At 35.4% G+C, this 18,432-nt stretch overlaps 2 protein-coding genes across 2 annotated transcripts; one reads left to right on the top strand and one right to left on the bottom strand.

Moving 5' to 3' along the window:
- Positions 1-1,938: 1,938 nt before the first annotated feature.
- LOC107638676 (golgin family A protein) lies at positions 1,939-4,301 on the top strand. The gene is made up of 3 exons (XM_016342031.3): positions 1,939-2,496; positions 3,307-3,477; positions 3,850-4,301. The coding sequence occupies exons 1-3, from the start codon at positions 2,128-2,130 to the stop codon at positions 3,979-3,981; spliced, it is 672 nt and encodes a 223-aa protein (XP_016197517.1). The 5' UTR covers positions 1,939-2,127; the 3' UTR covers positions 3,982-4,301.
- A 769-nt stretch (positions 4,302-5,070) lies between these two features.
- LOC107638675 (mitochondrial pyruvate carrier 4) lies at positions 5,071-7,755 on the bottom strand. The gene is made up of 5 exons (XM_016342030.3): positions 7,598-7,755; positions 6,531-6,629; positions 6,227-6,279; positions 5,548-5,621; positions 5,071-5,354 (listed from the first exon to the last, which is right to left on the bottom strand). Exons 1-5 carry the CDS (start codon positions 7,650-7,652, stop codon positions 5,315-5,317), a joined length of 321 nt encoding a protein of 106 aa, XP_016197516.1. The 5' UTR covers positions 7,653-7,755; the 3' UTR covers positions 5,071-5,314.
- Between the last annotated feature and the right edge of the window lie 10,677 nt (positions 7,756-18,432).

Below are 18,432 nucleotides of genomic sequence, written 5' to 3'. Positions count from 1 at the left end.
TATGGACTGATTAGTCATTGAGTAATAATGTTATCTACAATAGAGGTGCAACAGTTCCTGCTTATTCCATATTTCCATGTTTTCTTGTCTTCTTATAACACGCCTTGTATTGTCAAATAATGAATAATAATGTGGCAGCCTACCATGGAGAATTTATTATTACATATTTCCAAACATAACACCATACATGACCTGATCTGATTCTCAAGACTCCTCACATCCATGATTTTAATTTGTATACAAAAGCATATATGTATAAAACTCATTGCTCATTGGGACAGAGTTTAAACGCATGTTAATTGTTAATATAGGTTTTTTAATGTTATTAGTTAATTATTTGCAAATAAATACATTGTTATGGTAATTAAACAATATATTTTTAAAAATAATAGGAATAAAACAATCAAATATATACGAATAATAATATAAATAAAACAACCAAATCTAATTATCTAACATTTCAACAACAACAAACAACTAATAATACAAGTTTTAAGATACTAACATTCTAAGAGCGGAACACAAATCGAAAATTAACTAAACCAAATTAAAAAGAGCACTTAAACACTATATTTTTCATTTGTTTATAATATTTTTATCATTTAATTAGATTTGCACATTAGATATGTAGATATATTTATAAAATTTAATGTCTGATTCTAACTATTTGCGGATCGAATCATATCCGTAAAATTTAGATTAAATATGAATAAATATTGTGTTGCGAACATTATGAATTAAATCTTGTAATCATTTATCTCTAGTTTTGAAGATCGAGTATATTTTCAATAGAAACTCCAAAAAAATTAGATAAGATTATTTGCATTTGACAATTTTTTAGATACTAGCGATGATTTAAACTTTAAATTAAAAATATTCCTAAAATTAATAATAGTTGAAAATAGTTCTCCTAATTTAAATAGAATATGGACTAGACAGTAGACAATAAAAAAAAATAGAATATGGACTTAAGTTTTTTTTATAGTGAAAACTCAGGTGCAGTCGACTTTACGTGAAGTTGATATTTGAGAGCCGTTAGATGATTTGATTGATTTGACTAATTTTTTATCTAACGGCTCTTAGGTATCAACTTCACATGAAGTCGACTTCACCTGAGTTTTCACCTTTTTTTATACCATCAATTAGTCAATTATTTTATATTATCACATAATTGAAAAAAATAATTTTAATAAAGACCTTATAAATAATAAATATGGAAAAGTCTAGGAAGCCAGTAATTTTTGTGTTTTGTGACCAATACTTAACCATAAAAAAATGAATAATTTCTCACCATTAGATGTAATCTCACACTATTAAAAATATTATTGATGATTACAAAACAAAAAAATTACTGACTCCTTAACACTCCTCTAATAATATATATATTATATTGAGTGTTTGATTTTGATGAATTATTTGATTGTATAAAAAAATTATATTATCATTCACCTGTGTTTATATATTTCGATGATTATTCAAATGATAAATTTTAAAAAATGAATTTTCCAATATAATAATAATATAATTTGATTATTATTTTAAATTAATAGTGTATAAAAATTATATCATTATTATGCTAATCAATTAATAATATAAATTTTTTATGCCAATAATATATTAAAAAAAATTCTAAAATTGAAAACTAAAGTCTAAAGATTTTTCACAAAACCACCTTAGTACAGTAAACCACTATCTCAATGTAATAATAGATAAAAAAAATATATATATATCTTTTAGTTGATTGGATAAATGATAAATCCCACCAAAAGAAGTTAATTAAAGTTGACTAAGGAGAGGAGGAACTAGTACACACAGCCAACGACCACGATTTACTAGCTCAAAGGAAGTGGCTTTCTTGAGCCACACGATCCTTCCCTCAACCCCAAACCTGGAAACTAAACTGAAACTATAAAAAGGAATCATCGGTCAATTGTGTTTACGAGAGACACTGAAAAAGAGTCCCTTTTTTCCTACAGAGATAGAGGAGTCCCAAACTCTCTAACTCCAAAATCCAATTCCAATTTGTTTCCCCCTCAAAAATAATAAAATTTTAATAAATTTTAAATAATTTTTGTTTTGGGGTTTAGATTGTGCGGATCGGAGTTCGGAGAGTTTAGATCTGCGACGATGGAGGGTGTCGGGGCCCGGCTGGGGCGGTCGTCCACCCGATACGGACCGGCGACTGTGTTCACCGGACCGGTGAGAAAGTGGAAGAAGAAGTGGGTCCACGTTTCACCCAATTCCTCCTCTGCTTCCGCAAATTCCAACAACAACAACAACAATAACAACGCCGCCAACAATAACAATCACAATCACACGCACCATTCTAACGGTAATAACGGTTCCCATCTGCTTCTTTACAAGTGGACCCCTATAACCCAATCTCAAAACAACAACAACAACAATTCAAATGGAAACGCCGCTGCCAAGGATTCTGTGCCACCACCCTCTGACGCCCCCGAAGAGCCGCCACGCAGGAAATTCAAATATATTCCGGTATGTCACTTACAATGCGCCTCTCTTATCTATATATTTAAATGGAAAAGAAAAAGTCTTGACCTTTGCGCTTTGCTTTTGGTTTTTGGGTTTTGTGTGTGTGTTGAAATTAGGGTTTTTATTGGATTGTTAGTAATTTAGGAGTTGGGAAGATTTGGGTCTGTTGTGAGTGTGGTGGAAGTGATTGTTTAGGCTATGGTATGTGATGGGAATGAGAGGAATGATATGATGTAGAATGAGGTTGATGCTATTTCTATTTGAGCCGAATTTGTTTATATGTTTTGAAGTATGTTCTAGTATGAATCCGCCAAGATGGGAAATACCTACCCAAGTCTTGTGCTGAAGTTGTTGAGTGATAGCAAAATGAAGGTAATTGATGGCAATGCCACCCTATTAACATGTGGTGGCAGGTTTATCTGACGATAGAATTTGGAAAATCATGAATGCAAGTTTGCAGAAAGTGAGACTATTCAAGTATCAGAGCTAAAAGTTATGTGAAAAAAGAAAGTGAATGCCTTTGGGGGATCTACTCACCCATAACCAATTTAGTTTTCAGTAATTTGTTATCCTGTCCATTAGTGCAAAGATTTTGATACCTCTCTTCAACTTCTGTATTTATCCTTTCGGGGCAGGTAATTCAAATTTACATGTATATGGGATGACTGATCTCATGAATATGTCATTTGCTAAAAATGTTTTTTAGGTTGATAGAACGTTCTGGTAAAGCTAAGCTTTTTGCACATGTTGATACTGGTTTTTCATGTTTAAATGCTAATGAGGATTGGAAATCTGGGTTGTCTAATGATGCAGGTTGCTGTACTAGAGGAGCAAAGGAATGAGGCTGCAGAAATTGATGGTGCTGAAAAGATTGAAGAAGATAAGCCAGTTGATACCGATCCAATTGCAGCAGAACCAAGTCACAAAATTGAGACTATGGATGAAAAACCTGACATAAATGATGTCCCTGCAGATGAAAGTCAGGTAAACCTTTGCCTGTGATTGGGCTTCATGTCTCTGCACATTTTCTTCATTGTTTCCAGCGAGTCATATAGAACTATAGAGGGAAGCAAAACTGTATGCATAGTTAGCTTACATAAATTTATGGAAGGGAATCATTTTGGGTTAAAAAAATAGATGATGATCATTATGGTTCGTTTGTCACTTTGGACTTTGGAGAATATTATTGGTTTAAACAAGCATTATGCAATTTGAAAAAAGATGAATGTGCTTGATTATCATGTAATTAAAAATGTCTAATATTCCTGGCAAAACTTGAAGTCCATAAAGTGACTAATTAGCATTCTGATCTGACTTCGTTTTAATTTCATATATAATTTTGACTTTATATTTCAGCCTCAGGACAAAAATCAAGTAGTACGCCAAGATCTAAATGAAAGCACATTGGATTTAAGTTTGGGGTTAACATCACATGACGATGAAAATGACTCTGATTCAAAAACTAATCAAACAAGAGATGGCCAGTAACACAAAGTGAACAGAAGTCCTCAGGATAGTGAGCATTAGTGCACCAATCTACACGTGTATTTGATCAACAAAAGTATATTTTCACCTGGTTTTGTGTTCACCCATTGATCATTTTAGATTGGATTGTTGTACCGGCATATGCCTATAATATTTTTCTTATTCAGTGTCCTTGGTGGGATGGTCATAGTATTCCTTTTCCCCAACCATTGGACATATTTATTTTTTTCCCCTAATATCTATTGAGGCGGGATATTGTGGAATTGATGTGGATTTTTGTACTCAATATATTGATGAAATTGTGCTATTTCAAGTTGATTCAACTTTGCAATGTTGTCAGATAAATTCACAGAGGCCTTTTGTTTGTAGTTGTAGGTTAATTCCCATAATATATCAACCTATCGTGATAATAAGCATTCTATTTATCAGCTGTGTAAATATAGAAAGCAGCACGATAATACTCCATTGTGTATGTGTCCGGGCAAATGCACGGGTCTTTTTAGAGTTTTCATGCCTTTTTGGCATACTTAATTATCCCTTTAAATCGAATGAAGTTAGATAGCATTTGTTTTGAGATATTGGAATAGAGACTGGGAGATTGGAACAGTATCATGTTTGTTGGCCCAGAGACTTATTAAAATTTCAATCTCTATCTTTAAAATTTCAATATTTTAGTACTTCCAAAAAGTGGAGACTGAAGATTTTGCAAGTGGAGACTAAAATTTTAATATTTTATACTTAAAATACCCTCACTTCAATTAATTAATTCTAACTTTATACTTTGTGCAAATTAAATTAGAACTTCATTCTTATTTCAATCTCTATCTCCCTTTTTATACCAAACACAATACTAAGACTTATTTCAGTCTCTGTCTTCCAATCTCTGTCCCTCAGCCTCAATCTCTCAATCTCTGTCTCTCTTCCAAATGCTATCTTAGAAATCATGATATAATAATCAGGTATACCCTAGAATAGAAGGCTGCAAATTCTTAAGCTATCCATGAAATCACATAACTATCAAGTATAAAAGTGATGATGGGAAGGGAACCGGAAAACCGGTTCACTTTGAAAAATTAACTACACAGGCAAGGCTAGCAAAAAGAAATATCGAGACTTGTGACATTCATTTCACTACTTGTGTAAAATCCCTTATTCTACAACATTCAAATAAAAGAGAAAATACACAATAGAGGATGACCCAACAGTTCTTGCCCTGCCAAAAAGTACAGATGAAATTACTAGTTCAAAACCAAGAATTCAATTGTGTGTGGAAATTACAAACAGGCCATCCCCCTCCATAGACACAGTAACTTGGGATTTTCAAATGTTTTCGTCATCATTCTTTTGCAACAGCTGCCTCAGAAGAATAGTCATGCCTGGAAAGTAGTACAAGTTAATATATATGTATGATGGGCAAGGTGTTAACTGCTGATTATAATAACCATTGGCAAAACATAGCAAAAAATAGCATAACGAACACCTTACGGATTCTCAAGAAAATTATAACTATTGCCAAAAAACAATGGCCAAGTTTCATGAAGTACCCACCACTTTGGGGTATTAACTCACCGCAATTTACGTGAGAGTTGGTACATGCCAGTTGCTGCCATTGCAAGATTTACACTGAATAGGTTCCAATTTTTCTGCATCATAAGAAATAATTACCATAAATGCATCTGGATCATGCAAAATGTATTCTACATTAACCAAAAAGAAAAACTATAATCTTGATAATACGCAGGAAGTGATATACAAAGTAGTTTACATGTCTCTTATGGCTATTTTCATTACTAGCATACAAATCTTGTATGCTCATACACACAAGGAGGCATGAAGGAAGCAACTTGGTTTGCAGACAAAATATGCAAGGATAACAAATGTAGGGACAAAAGATGAGATACCAAATTCTATAGGGAAAAAATGAATACATCAGAGTGAGAAGGCTGTAGTATATACATCATGATCTAATGATTTAATTAATTATTTGATGAAAAACGGGAATTTTATGTCCTCCTAAGTTGCACATTAGAAGTTAGAACTACCATGGGCATATCCTAATTGATGTTATGGAACCATTTAAGTCAAATTTGTATGTCATGCTCTTGCAACATTCAAAGAGAGGTATGCAACTGCAAAGCAGAATATAGCCAAATGATAACATTTTGCTTGAAAAAAGAAGATCCATGTATTAGGCCACAAATACATGTCGAAGCAATCCTTCTTTTGAGGGGGGGAAAAAGAAGCTTACTGGAGTGATAACAGTGCTGTAACGTGACCAGATAACTCCAGTAGCAGTAACAGCTGGGGAAGATAACAGGAATCAGCACAGATATAAATAAAATCTAATGCATGGTAATGTATCTGCAAAAGCTGATTGCTGAACAGCATAAAAAAAAAGAAAGAAAAATGGATATGATTACTCATAATTCTGTATAAATCTTAAACTTCTGCATGTTTGTGCCTTCTAGGGAATTCAGACATGCATGCAGCATGCTGCATATTTATGTCCATAATATATAACAGTAAATGATATTACAATATGTATCCCTTACCTATTTGCTGAGGATAGGAAATTTTCTCAGGTGGTTTTGCGAAATCGGCAATATTGGCAATGCTGATACCCCACTTAAATGTTGGTGCCCAGAAGTGAACTGCATAATAAGTGAAATGAGTTTTTTAAGCATTGCAAAGGGTAGCCAATTTTCATTTTAACGCTCAATAGCAACAGTGGTTCAATGCAACCAAATGAGAGATAACGAGGTGGATTAGAGCAGAAAGAATGACTTTCTACTGAAAATTATATTCCCTTTGGTGCTCTTTGTGAGTGATCTTTAAATTTCACTACAAGAAAAGCAAGCCACCTCTGATCATATTATTTTAACCAATTCATGAATACACAGACGAATGTTGATCAATAAATTACAATACATTTTATCTCAATGGCTAAAGACCGGAATCTATCTATCCTCGGGTAGATTAGGAACATCCAGGTCACAACATTTGCATAAAAGTATAACATGAATAAATCTAAAATTAACTTGTTTCTCCATAATGCCTCATTATGCTACCTTCATCTGTCAAATCCCCAACAATTTTCTTCTACTTTTCTTCGCTTAACCACCAAATTCATGATGTAATAGGACTCCCAATGAATGAAAACTTGAAATTCATCACATTCAATTAGATTTGGACAAAATACCCCAAAAAAAAAGGCTGAATTAAACTGAAATGGAACCTAAACAAATAAAATAAACGAATCCCAGCAATTCGAAAAATATATCCCCAAAAAAGGATTAATTTAAGACTATTGACCGTGAACACTTAGACATAATGTTTACCCCCTCAATAAAATAAAATAAAAGGTAAAAAATTGAGCAAAAAAATCTGCGAGTCCATTTGACCTTCCAATAAATCAGGAATTTTCAGCTAGTCAAATCCTATAGCTTCAGGAATAAAAATTGGAAGTGGATTGCGATTGAGAAGTTTATGTGCTATGGAATGAAGATTCGAAGAACCGAATCGAATAGAAAACTCTTCGATAGACGAAAATAAATAAGACAAAAAGAAAGTATAGAAAAAAATATCGAGTACGAAAGGAAAAACGAATGAGGTAACTCACTAGTTTTGGGACCAGCTGGGTGATTCCATAAAGCTTGAAGCTTTGAAGCCGCCATGATTTTTCTTCTTCTTCGCTTTCGATTTTGCGAAATGGGGTTCACTTTCTGCGACCAAAGGAAACTATATAGTAGGCTCGAACAACTGCGGAGAGGATCCACTTCGCAGCGCCATTCAATCAGATCCTGACACGTGGCTCTAACATGGTTAAAAGTATATGTTTCTGACGTTGAGCTAAGTTTGGTTTGGGGCAAATTGGTAAATTCATCTGCAGAGTGCAGAGCACAGTAACACTCGCGGCGTCACGGGAAAATCTCAGCGACTTTTGTTGCATGTGTTTTGGTGTTTGGCATTCGATTTTAGATTTATTTGTGCGTCTCCGTTATTTATTGCGTAAGTTGCTTAACAACCTAGGTAATTCCATATGCAGACTAAACAAATTTCATCCCACAAAGAAAAACGGGAGTGGATCTCTCTCTCTAGTAAAAAAAAAAAAATTAAATAGTGTAGGATCTTATTTTTTATTGTTCTTTTTCTTTTATTTAATTTTGATTCCAAATTAAATATGAGATATCACACTTTATTCTCTCAAGTATTAAAAAAAATGGAAATGATCCATTTCTAAGAGAAAGTAGGGGTGTGCATGAATTGGGTGAAACCGGGTTTGATGTGATACAGATTCGGCTCGAAATATATATCGGGCCTATTTATTAAACCCAAATCCGGCTCTAGACCCGATGAAACCTATACACTTTCGGGCCACGATTATACCGGGTAAAAATCGGGTGAAAATCGGGCCGTTAACATTACATTACCTTGATACCTTCGTATAAGCTAGCATGTGAAAATATCCAAATTTCTAAGACTCCAACCATTATTTGACATAGTAAAATTCACTTAGAAAAATATAACAAGAACCAACTCTTCTCTAAAATTAAAGCATAAGCATAATCAATACTAATATTGTCTAATAATACCAAATATTTAAATCAATATAAATAACACAATATTATGCATTAGTCTAAAATCTTATGCATTTTAAATATAAAACATTAACTTATAATCTTATAATAACTAATAACACAAAATATTAAGATTTATAATACTTAAATTCCACTTAAGAATAGCCATCATTCATCACTAATAACACAAAATATTAATTGTGTATGATGACCGGGCCACCGGGCCGACTTCGGGTGACCCGAGCCATGACCCGGACCCGACCCAAAATAATGACCGGATCTACTTTTTAGACCCTTACCCGATCCTAAACCCAGTGAAATCACACCAAAATAGCCCCTAAAGTGTTCGGGGCCAGGTCGAACCATGCACACTCCTAAAAAAAAGTATGAGAAAATGATGATATTAGTGTACAATACAATATGTACAATAAATTAAAAAAATTAATAATTAAAAATTAAATATCAGATTTTTAATTAATTATTTAATTTTAAAATTTAAAATTTAAAAATTTAGAATTAGCATTTCAATACACGGTTACTTCTAATTTCATCGTAATTTCTCAACTTCTGTTTCATTCCCAAAACTTGCTGCTGTCCTCTAGGTCTCGGAGACCGTGCCGATGCCACCGCATCCACCTCCAACGTCGCTGTGGGGTTCCTGCCAACCGAAACTGCACCTTATTTTTCCGTAAGAGAGTCGGATACCTCCGCAGTCTCTTCTGTACTTCTCCGTGGCCGCTGCATTATCATCAAAGGGACATCGAGCTTCTTCTTTTTCATCGTTATTGAGGTGTTGGTATTCCTGATGATGATGATGATTCATTGTTATGTTGATGCTGTCTCTTCATGGTTCTATATTCTAATTCGTTCATTTTTATCAGCAGCTATCACAATAGGGAAAAAAAAAGTAATATAAACACCGTTTGTGTGCTTCTTGTGTCCCATTTAACTATTGGATTTGTTAGCCTACTAGAGTGCTGGCATTTTGTGATGTGCTCCAATGCAATTTTTTCTCTTTCTTCTCTCTGGATCAAACTGGTGAAGGATTGAAGGGTGAAAATAAAATTGGAGTTTCAAAAAGCTGTTAAGGCTAGACTTCTCTATGCCATTCTCGGACAGATTAATATTAATTCAATGGCCTGTTTAAAGTTATTTTAGTAGGTATATGGATGATTATTTTAATGCTTATGTAGATGGTTATTTTGATTGGATTGAGTTTAGTTATATAATTAAAATATGTTGGATATTCAATTCACTAGATATGCGAATGATTTTTATTCTTAAGTGGATTGTTATTTTGTTCGATTTGGTTTAAGTATATACAATTAAGAAATATTGGATGGTAATTTCATTAGGTAGTCGGATGATTATTTTAAGTGAGGGAGAGAGTGGCGCCGGTGAATGGGGTGGTTGGTGAAGCGGCGACGGCTTGATGAACCCAGGAGGCGACAATGATGTCCGGTGAGCGGAAGAATGACGCCGGTGAAGGGAGATGGTTGATGAATGAGCGGCAACAGAAATTTTGGGAAATAAAATGTTAAATTGGTAAATTAGAGTATAAAAGATGGTTAAAATTTTAGAATAACTGAATAAGATTTTTAGTTTGGGTAATTTAAGTGGTGTTTTTTTTTTATTATTGGGCCGAATTTTCAATCCATTATATATATTGTAAAGATTTCTCATTGTCTTCCTAGCAAAATTCTCCCACAAAATTTCATCCCTTACAAATTACGTAAGAATATTCTTTTTTTTGTATAAAGTCTTCCTCCTAGAAAATTTCACCGTAAACAAATTGCAATCAAATTGAAATAGAAAGAAAAATATTATATACACGTTAAAGACTTTTTCAACAACAATTTTAAAAAAGGGCAATTTACATAACTAAATTGTTTGTCCTTTAAATTTACGCAATTGCATTCTTGAAGACGCAAATACATTATTTTATATATCTATAAAAACTACTACTGGTAGTAGTGATTTACGTAAACACATAATCCGCTATAGCCAGCCACGAATTACATGCAAATGGGAAACACAGAAACCGCTAGAGGCTATCGCGGTTTCTGTTTATTAATCCGCTATAGCCAGCCATGAATTACATGCAAATGGAAAACACAGAAACCGCTAGAGGCTATCGCGGTTTCTGTTTATTAATCCGCTATAGCCAGCCACGAATTACATGCAAATGGAAAATACAGAAACCGCTAGAGGCTATCGCGGTTTCTGTTTATTGATGCTTGGCCATAAACCGCTACTGACAGTAAGGGTTTATGTGTATTGGGAGCAACGTTCAGAAAACCGGACCGGTCATTAAACCGCTCTAGTCACTGGTTTACTAGTCTAACCGGTTCAACCGATAGTTCAACCGAAAAAACCGTTTTAGAATAGAATAATAAATAAATTATAAATACACATCCTAAAATATAATTATAGTCTGATATAAATCTTAAAATATTTTCGAAATTTAAAACACTACATAAAACATTGTTATTAGCAGATACTTCTTGATTAATATTATCTTCCATAACTGAAATTAATAAAGCATATATGAAATTAAAAAGTAAAAACAGCCAAGTCAGAAATTGAACAGTTCACAGAAAGTCAGAAATTGATATTTACAAAAGGAAGCAATACAAGATAGCATACTAGAGTATAATATTGATATTTACATCAACAAAGTAGCTGATACTGCAAATGATGTTACAATCTTTTAAATGAAACTCCATTTTTTTTTCCACAACTCCAGGTATGAAACAAATCCTTCAGACATCAATCTGTATTTAAGACGATATGCATTGTATAAACATTAAACAATACTTGCCGAATGCAACCAAAGTTCATAATGGAAGAATCATTTAATCTTAACTGGGAAAAGAGAAGGGGGGGCACAAAAGATATGGAGCAACAAAGAAAAAAGAGCAACAGAAAACAGAATGTCTTTAGTTACATACCAAACCGTGTTTGTATAAAATTGACAAATAGAGAGCAACAGAAAACAGAATGTCTTCAGTTACAGAGCAAGTTCACAGTTCAAATTGACCAACAAAATAGAAATTGTGCAACAAACAGGAATTGAGCTGCAAAATAGAAGATCAGCCACAGCCAGTTAATTTTCAGATTATTAATTTTTTATGCTAACCAACAAACAGGAATTGAGCAGAGGAACAAAGAAGGAAGAAGATGAGCACTGAGCAGAGGAAGTTTACAGAGCTAAGTTCACAGAAATTGAACAGTTCACAGATGAAGTTCCAGAAATTGAACGGTTCACAGAGCCAATTTCACAGAGCAGGTTCACACTTCACACAGTTCACAGTTCAGATTTTTTATTTCTTATGCTCAGCAGCAAACAGAAATTGAGCCGAGGAAACAAATAGACCAAACACAAATTGACCAACAAAATAAAACATAATTCTAAGTTCAGTTCACAGAGGAAGTTCAATTTCATGCATGTTTCTACCGGGGTCGATGGAAGAACATGAGCAGAGGCGAAGAACAAAGAAGATGAGCAGAGGACGAGTCACTCACCTGGGTCGATGGAGGGCTACCGGTGTTGACTGTTGAGGACCGCCGACCGCGCGATGAGAGGGCTACTGCGTGCTGCTGTTGAGAAGATGAAGCCGATGGAGATGGAGGGCTACTGGGCAGGAACCAGGCTGTAAAATGGTATCGAGCTTGTAATTTAAATAACTTGCAAGAGCAAGCTTGAAGAGGAGAAGGCTTGTGATGCAGCCTTGAGTAGAGAAAACAGAAGAGAGAAGAACGAGATTGTGATTGAGAAAGAAAGGAATTTTGGAATAATCCAATTGATTTGAAGAGTCAAAGCTATATGCAGTATATATAGCTGTACAAATAGGAAAAATTAAATAACTAACTAGTGGTGTAGAATTTAAATCTAACAAACTAACCAACCTGCCAACTATACAAAACAAATTCCACAGCTATACAAAACAAACTCTAACAGATTGCTATTTTGCTGCATTTCAATTTTATTGGGCAATACAAAGTATGCAGCTGTATTATGTTACAGCCCCCGCAAGCTGGTATTACTTGGGTTGTGCAAATCAAGTAAGCCCAGCTTGGAAAGCAAGTGAGAAAATGGTTTGGGAGCAAGGGGTTTAGTGAAAAGATCTGCAGGTTGATCGCTAGAGACAATGTGCCTGAGATTAGAAATTCCTTCTTTAAACTTATTTCGAACCACATGACAATCTACCTCAACATGCTTGGTTCTCTCATGGAACACAGGATTTGATGCAATGTAGATAGCCGAATTATTGTCACAAAAATATCAACCGGAAGAGGAGGGTGAATGTCAAATTCCTTTAAAAGCTTGAGTAACCAAATAAGCTCACAAGTGCCATTAGCAAGGGCACGATATTCAGCTTCTGAGGAGGACCTTGAAACTGTGGCTTGCTTTTTACTTTTCCAAGAAATGAGAGTGTTGCCAAGAAAGAAGCAATAGCCACTAATAGATTTTCTAGTGTCTTTGCAAGCACCCCAATCAGAATCTGTGTAACCAGACAGTGTAAAGGAATTGTTGCTTGAGAAAAATAGGCCTGTTGCAGGGGATTGCTTAAGATATCGAAGGATTCGATAGGCTGCCGTCAAGTGAGCATCAGTGGGTGAATCCATGAACTGAGATAAGCACCCAACTGAATAGCTAAGGTCAGGTCTTGTATTTGTAAGATATAGAAGTCTGCCCACCAATCTGCGATACATGGTTGCATCAGGAAGAGGAGAACCTGAATCCTTAGACAGGAAGGTAGTGTACTCCATAGGCGTAGAAGCTGGCTTGGCACCAAGTAAGCCACAATCCGTGATTAAGTCTAATGCATACTTCCTTTGATACAGTGCAATACCGGTTTTGTTGCGCGCTACCTCCATACCAATAAAGAACTTGAGGATGCCAAGATCCTTAATCTTGAATTTATCATCTAAGAAAATCTTAACAGCTCGAATTTCATCCAGATCGTTCCCTGTCAGCACTAGATCATCCACATAAACAAGGATGGCAGTAAATCTTGTACCGGTGGATTTAGTAAACAATGAATGATCATTTTCAGATTGAGTGAACCCCAAGTCAGCAAGAGCAGCAGAGAGTTTGATGTTCCACTGGCGACTAGCCTACTTCAAGCCGTACAAAGACTTCGTCAATTTGCAAACTAACTTGGGATTCAAACACTGCAGTCCCTTTGGGAGCTTCATGTAAACATCTTCATGAAGGTCGCCATGAAGAAAAGCCGTATTCACATCAAGCTGATGAAGGTGCCAGTTCTTCACTGCGGCAATTGCAAGGAGAACCCTCACAGTGCTCATCTTCACAACGGGACTAAAGGTGTCAATGTAGTCAACTCCGGGAATTTGAGTGAAGCCTTGGGTAACAAGCCGCGCTTTGTGTCTTTCAATGGTGCCATCTGGATTGAATTTGGTACGAAAGATCCATTTACAACCAATTGCATTCTTCCTAGGAGGAAGAGGAGTGATGATCCAGGTCTTGTTTTGCTCAAGAGCAGTGAGTTCTGCCTCAATGGCCTTCCGCCAACAATCATGCAAGACAGCCTCAGAATAGTATTTGGGATCCGGGTTATTTATGAGAGAGAAAGTAAAGGCTTGGTGCTTGGGAGAGAATAATGCATATGACAAATGATGAGAAAGAGGATACTTACAAGTTGAAGGTAATTGGAGCGCATTCATTGGATCTCTATGTGATGAAATGTGGAAACAATGAAAATCTTTAAGATAAGACGGTTGTTTTCTTTCTCGTTCAGACCTTCTAGAAATTGGTACAGCAGGTGGAGGTTCAATGTTAGTGGATGTATGGTCTAATGATGCTTGTGCTGATGCTGGTTCCAATGCTAAGGATGATGCAGAAGTAATTATGTCATGAGAAGATGTCACTGGCGATGCAGAACTTATAGATGAATCTGATGCAATGCTCATAGTGGGAGGTGCTGGTGTGTCATGATGAGATGCAGCTGTATTATATGTGAAATTATCATAGTAAAATGCAAAAGGGTCAGAATTTGACAAGTCCAATGAATGTTGATGCATGGAAGGGAGATCGCTTGTCACTTGTTTAAAAGGAAAATGGTGCTCATAAAATTCAGTGTTCCTTGATATGAAAAGTTCTTTTGTTTTCAAGTCAAACAGAATGGATCCTTTTGTCCCTAATTGATACCCGAGAAAAATACATTTTCGAGCTCTTGGATCTAATTTTCTTCTACCAACACTTAAAGTAGTGGCAAAAACTAGACAACCAAACACCTTGAGAGAAGTTAAATCTGGTTTAGCGTTGAAAAGAGCTTCATAAGGAGTTTTATGTTGTAAGTAAGTGCTTGGCAGTCTATTAATTAAATGTACCGAATGTTGCACTGCATAGTGCCAAAAACATTTTGGAACATGAGAATGAAATAAAAGTGCTCTTGCAACATTCAATATGTGTTGATGCTTCCTCTCAACAATTCCATTTTGTTGAGGAGTCTCAACACAAGATGTTTGATGCAATATTCCTTTTGAGTTGTAGAAAGAATTCATTTTAAACTCCATTCTATTATCTGTTCTAATTTGTTTCACAGTTTTATGAAATTGGGTTTGCACCAGTTGAACAAAATTTTGCACCAACCTCGCAGCTTCTGATTTTAATTTCATGCAATAAATCCAAGTGAACCTTGTTTTATTTTCTACAATAGTAAGAAAATATTTATGGCCAGAAGTTGATAGAATTGAGAGTGGCCCCCAAATATCTATGTGTATTAAGTCAAAAGGATTTTCAGAGTGTGTATTACTATTAGAAAATGACAATTTCTTTTGTCTAGCAAAGTGACAAGAATCACAAACATGAGATGATGAGATGCACTCGATGAATGGAAATGTATTTTTCATTATGGACATTCTGCTATATGGTAGATGACCTAGTCTAGCATGCCATAAGGCTCCTAAATTCTGCTGCACTGTCAAATTTATTAAGGGTGTATGAACTACTGGTGTAGTTAGCTTCCAGGGTTGAGCATTCATCACATAGAGATCACCAATGACTTTAGCTTGCCCAATCATCTTCAATGATGGGAGTACCTATATCTCACAAGAAGAATCAGTGAATTTTAATTCACAATGCAATGACTTTGTGAGTTTAGAAACTGAAATCAAATTGTATTTAAAGTGAGGTATGAATAAGACATTAGTAAGGGTCAAATGGTTCGAAAGTTGTACAGTGCCACAAATGTTTGTAGTAGTGGTGGAGCCATCAGGTAGATTTACTAAGACCGGCTTCATGTAAAAGAAAGTTTTAAAAGACTCTTGAATGTAAGATGCATGATCAGTGGCTCCACTGTCAAGTATCCAAGAGGTTTTATTAAAATTTGATGCATACTCAAGAAATGCCTACCTTTTGGCTGAGCGAGGGTGGCTAAAGAAGTGATGTGGTTAACACTATGGGAAGCTGGCATGAATGGTTGTTGGAGGAGGGCCAGTAAAGTTTCTTTCTGATCTGGAGTTAACACAAGTACTGTATCATTACTCTTTTCATTTGAGCCAGAATCAGTGATCTCAGCACTAGAATTCTCAACTGTCCCTTCAGTGCTGATTTGATTAGCTACTCGTTGTTTTAAGTGAGCAGGAAAACCATTTTTCTTGTAGCAAGTTTCTGCTAAATGACCAATTCGATTACAGTAGCTACAAATCTTAGAAGTGTATCCTCGACCATAGGATTTCTTAGTGCCTCCTCTACTTGTACTTCTCCCACGGCCTCTGCCTCTTGCTGGGAATGAACCACCTCCAGCTGAGGCTTGCACTTCCAAAGAATTAGTCACAATTTTGCTATCAGACAACTCACAATTCAACTGACGTTCCTGTTGAGTTAGCATAACTAGCACAGTGTTGATTTCAGGCAATGGCGTCATAAGCATAATTTGTGATTTAACAGTGGAATATTGTTCATTCAAACCTCTCAAAAATTTAACAACATATTCTTCAGATGCATGATCTCGAACGATTTTTAATCCACAAGAACAACCACTCACACAAGCAACACAATTAGGGATGGCATGTAAATTTTCTAATTCTTCCCAAATAGCCTTCAGCTTAGTAAAATAAGAGGTGACAGAGATATCACCTTGTTTGAGCGCATAGAATTCCTCTTTCAACTCACCTACTCGAAAAACATCTCCATGCGAATAACGATGCTTCAAATCGTTCCATAAATCTGGAGCTGAACTAATCCACATCACGCTTTTAGCGATCTCAGAACTGAGAGAGAGGTTAATCCAAGAGAGAAGAAAATTATTGCACCTATCCCATGCTTTGAAAGTAGGATCGCCTTTGGTCGGTTTCGGAATCGATCCATCAAGGAACTTCACCTTATTCTTCGATCTCAGTGCTCTCCACATGTCGTGCGACCACTGGTAATAATTTTGAGGCGTTAGCTGGAGCGGAATCAGAGAAGTTCCAGGACTTTCACCTGGATGAAGAAAATAAGGACTGATCGGATCAGAAATGGCAGAAGAGGAGCTGGATCTGCCGATGTGTGTTTGAAACTGAGAGAATTGACGCATGAAACTAGTGAATCTCTCAAAATCTGCAGCGGAATTCAATGAATGACTCGCATTCGAATCTGATGACTGATCTGCCATTTTTGAATTTGGAGGCTCTGATACCATGTAAAATGGTATCGAGCTTGTAATTTAAATAACTTGCAAGAGCAAGCTTGAAGAGGAGAAGGCTTGTGATGCAGCCTTGAGTAGAGAAAACAGAAGAGAGAAGAACGAGATTGTGATTGAGAAAGAAAGGAATTTTGGAATAATCCAATTGATTTGAAGAGTCAAAGCTATATGCAGTATATATAGCTGTACAAATAGGAAAAATTAAATAACTAACTAGTGGTGTAGAATTTAAATCTAACAAACTAACCAACCTGCTAACTATACAAAACAAATTCCACAGCTATACAAAACAAACTCTAACAGATTGCTATTTTGCTGCATTTCAATTTTATTGGGCAATACAAAGTATGCAGCTGTATTATGTTACACAGGCGAAGATGGAGATTGGAGGGTTACTGGGGCTGAGGATGGCGACACCAGGGGACGAAACGGCGACAGGGGGGCTATTGTTCTTCCTTCTTCGCGGCTAGGGTTCTCCATGAATGAATGGGGTCGGGGGAAGAAAGGGGGGTTAGGGTGCTCCTCGAGCGGGTCGGGTCGGTCTCTTTTTTTTAAAAAAACATAAAACGGCGTCGTTTAGCGTAACCGGCCGGTTTTTGACCGGTTCGCCGGTTCTTAAGCGATTTTTCGCTGCACGGTTTTCAGGAGAGATTTGAAAAGATTTGAAATGGTAGTTTGTCACTAAGAACCACAAACTTAAAGCTCTCTCCTCCTATTAGTTCAATACAATATTAGGTGAATTAATGTAATCCCTTCTCAAGTTAGTTAGATGATAGTAGAAGGAAACGATAGCTTCAGGTAAGTAGAAGGAGCCTGCCACAAACTACTCTTTTCCTTCTATATTAATGTCGTTAATAATTCTAACCCTACTAAATTATTTTTAGCTTTAAAAAATTATTTGTGATTTGTTGATTTAAATAATATGATATAAGATTCAACAAATTACATTTAAAAACTCATTTCGTACCAGCTTGCAACGAATTATATAACAAAATAAATCAAGATATGAATATATCAAACTTCAGACTAGGACAATTAATTAATTTTGAGTTGAAAATATTTTATTTATAACATTTGTTTATTATTTTGTTTATAATATTTAAACAATATAACATGTTTAGGATGCTAATTATTTTTTATATCATAGATGAAATTGTGTAATACATTAATATAAATTTAAATTGGTGTATTCCACAAGTGTAATATACAATATAAATTGCGAG

The sequence above is a fragment of the Arachis ipaensis genome, chromosome B4 (assembly GCF_059453495.1).
Source record: "Arachis ipaensis isolate K30076 ecotype BB chromosome B4, ASM5945349v1, whole genome shotgun sequence".
In the NCBI taxonomy this organism is placed as follows: Eukaryota; Viridiplantae; Streptophyta; class Magnoliopsida; order Fabales; family Fabaceae; genus Arachis; species Arachis ipaensis.
This window is presented reverse-complemented; position numbering and strand designations above follow the sequence as displayed.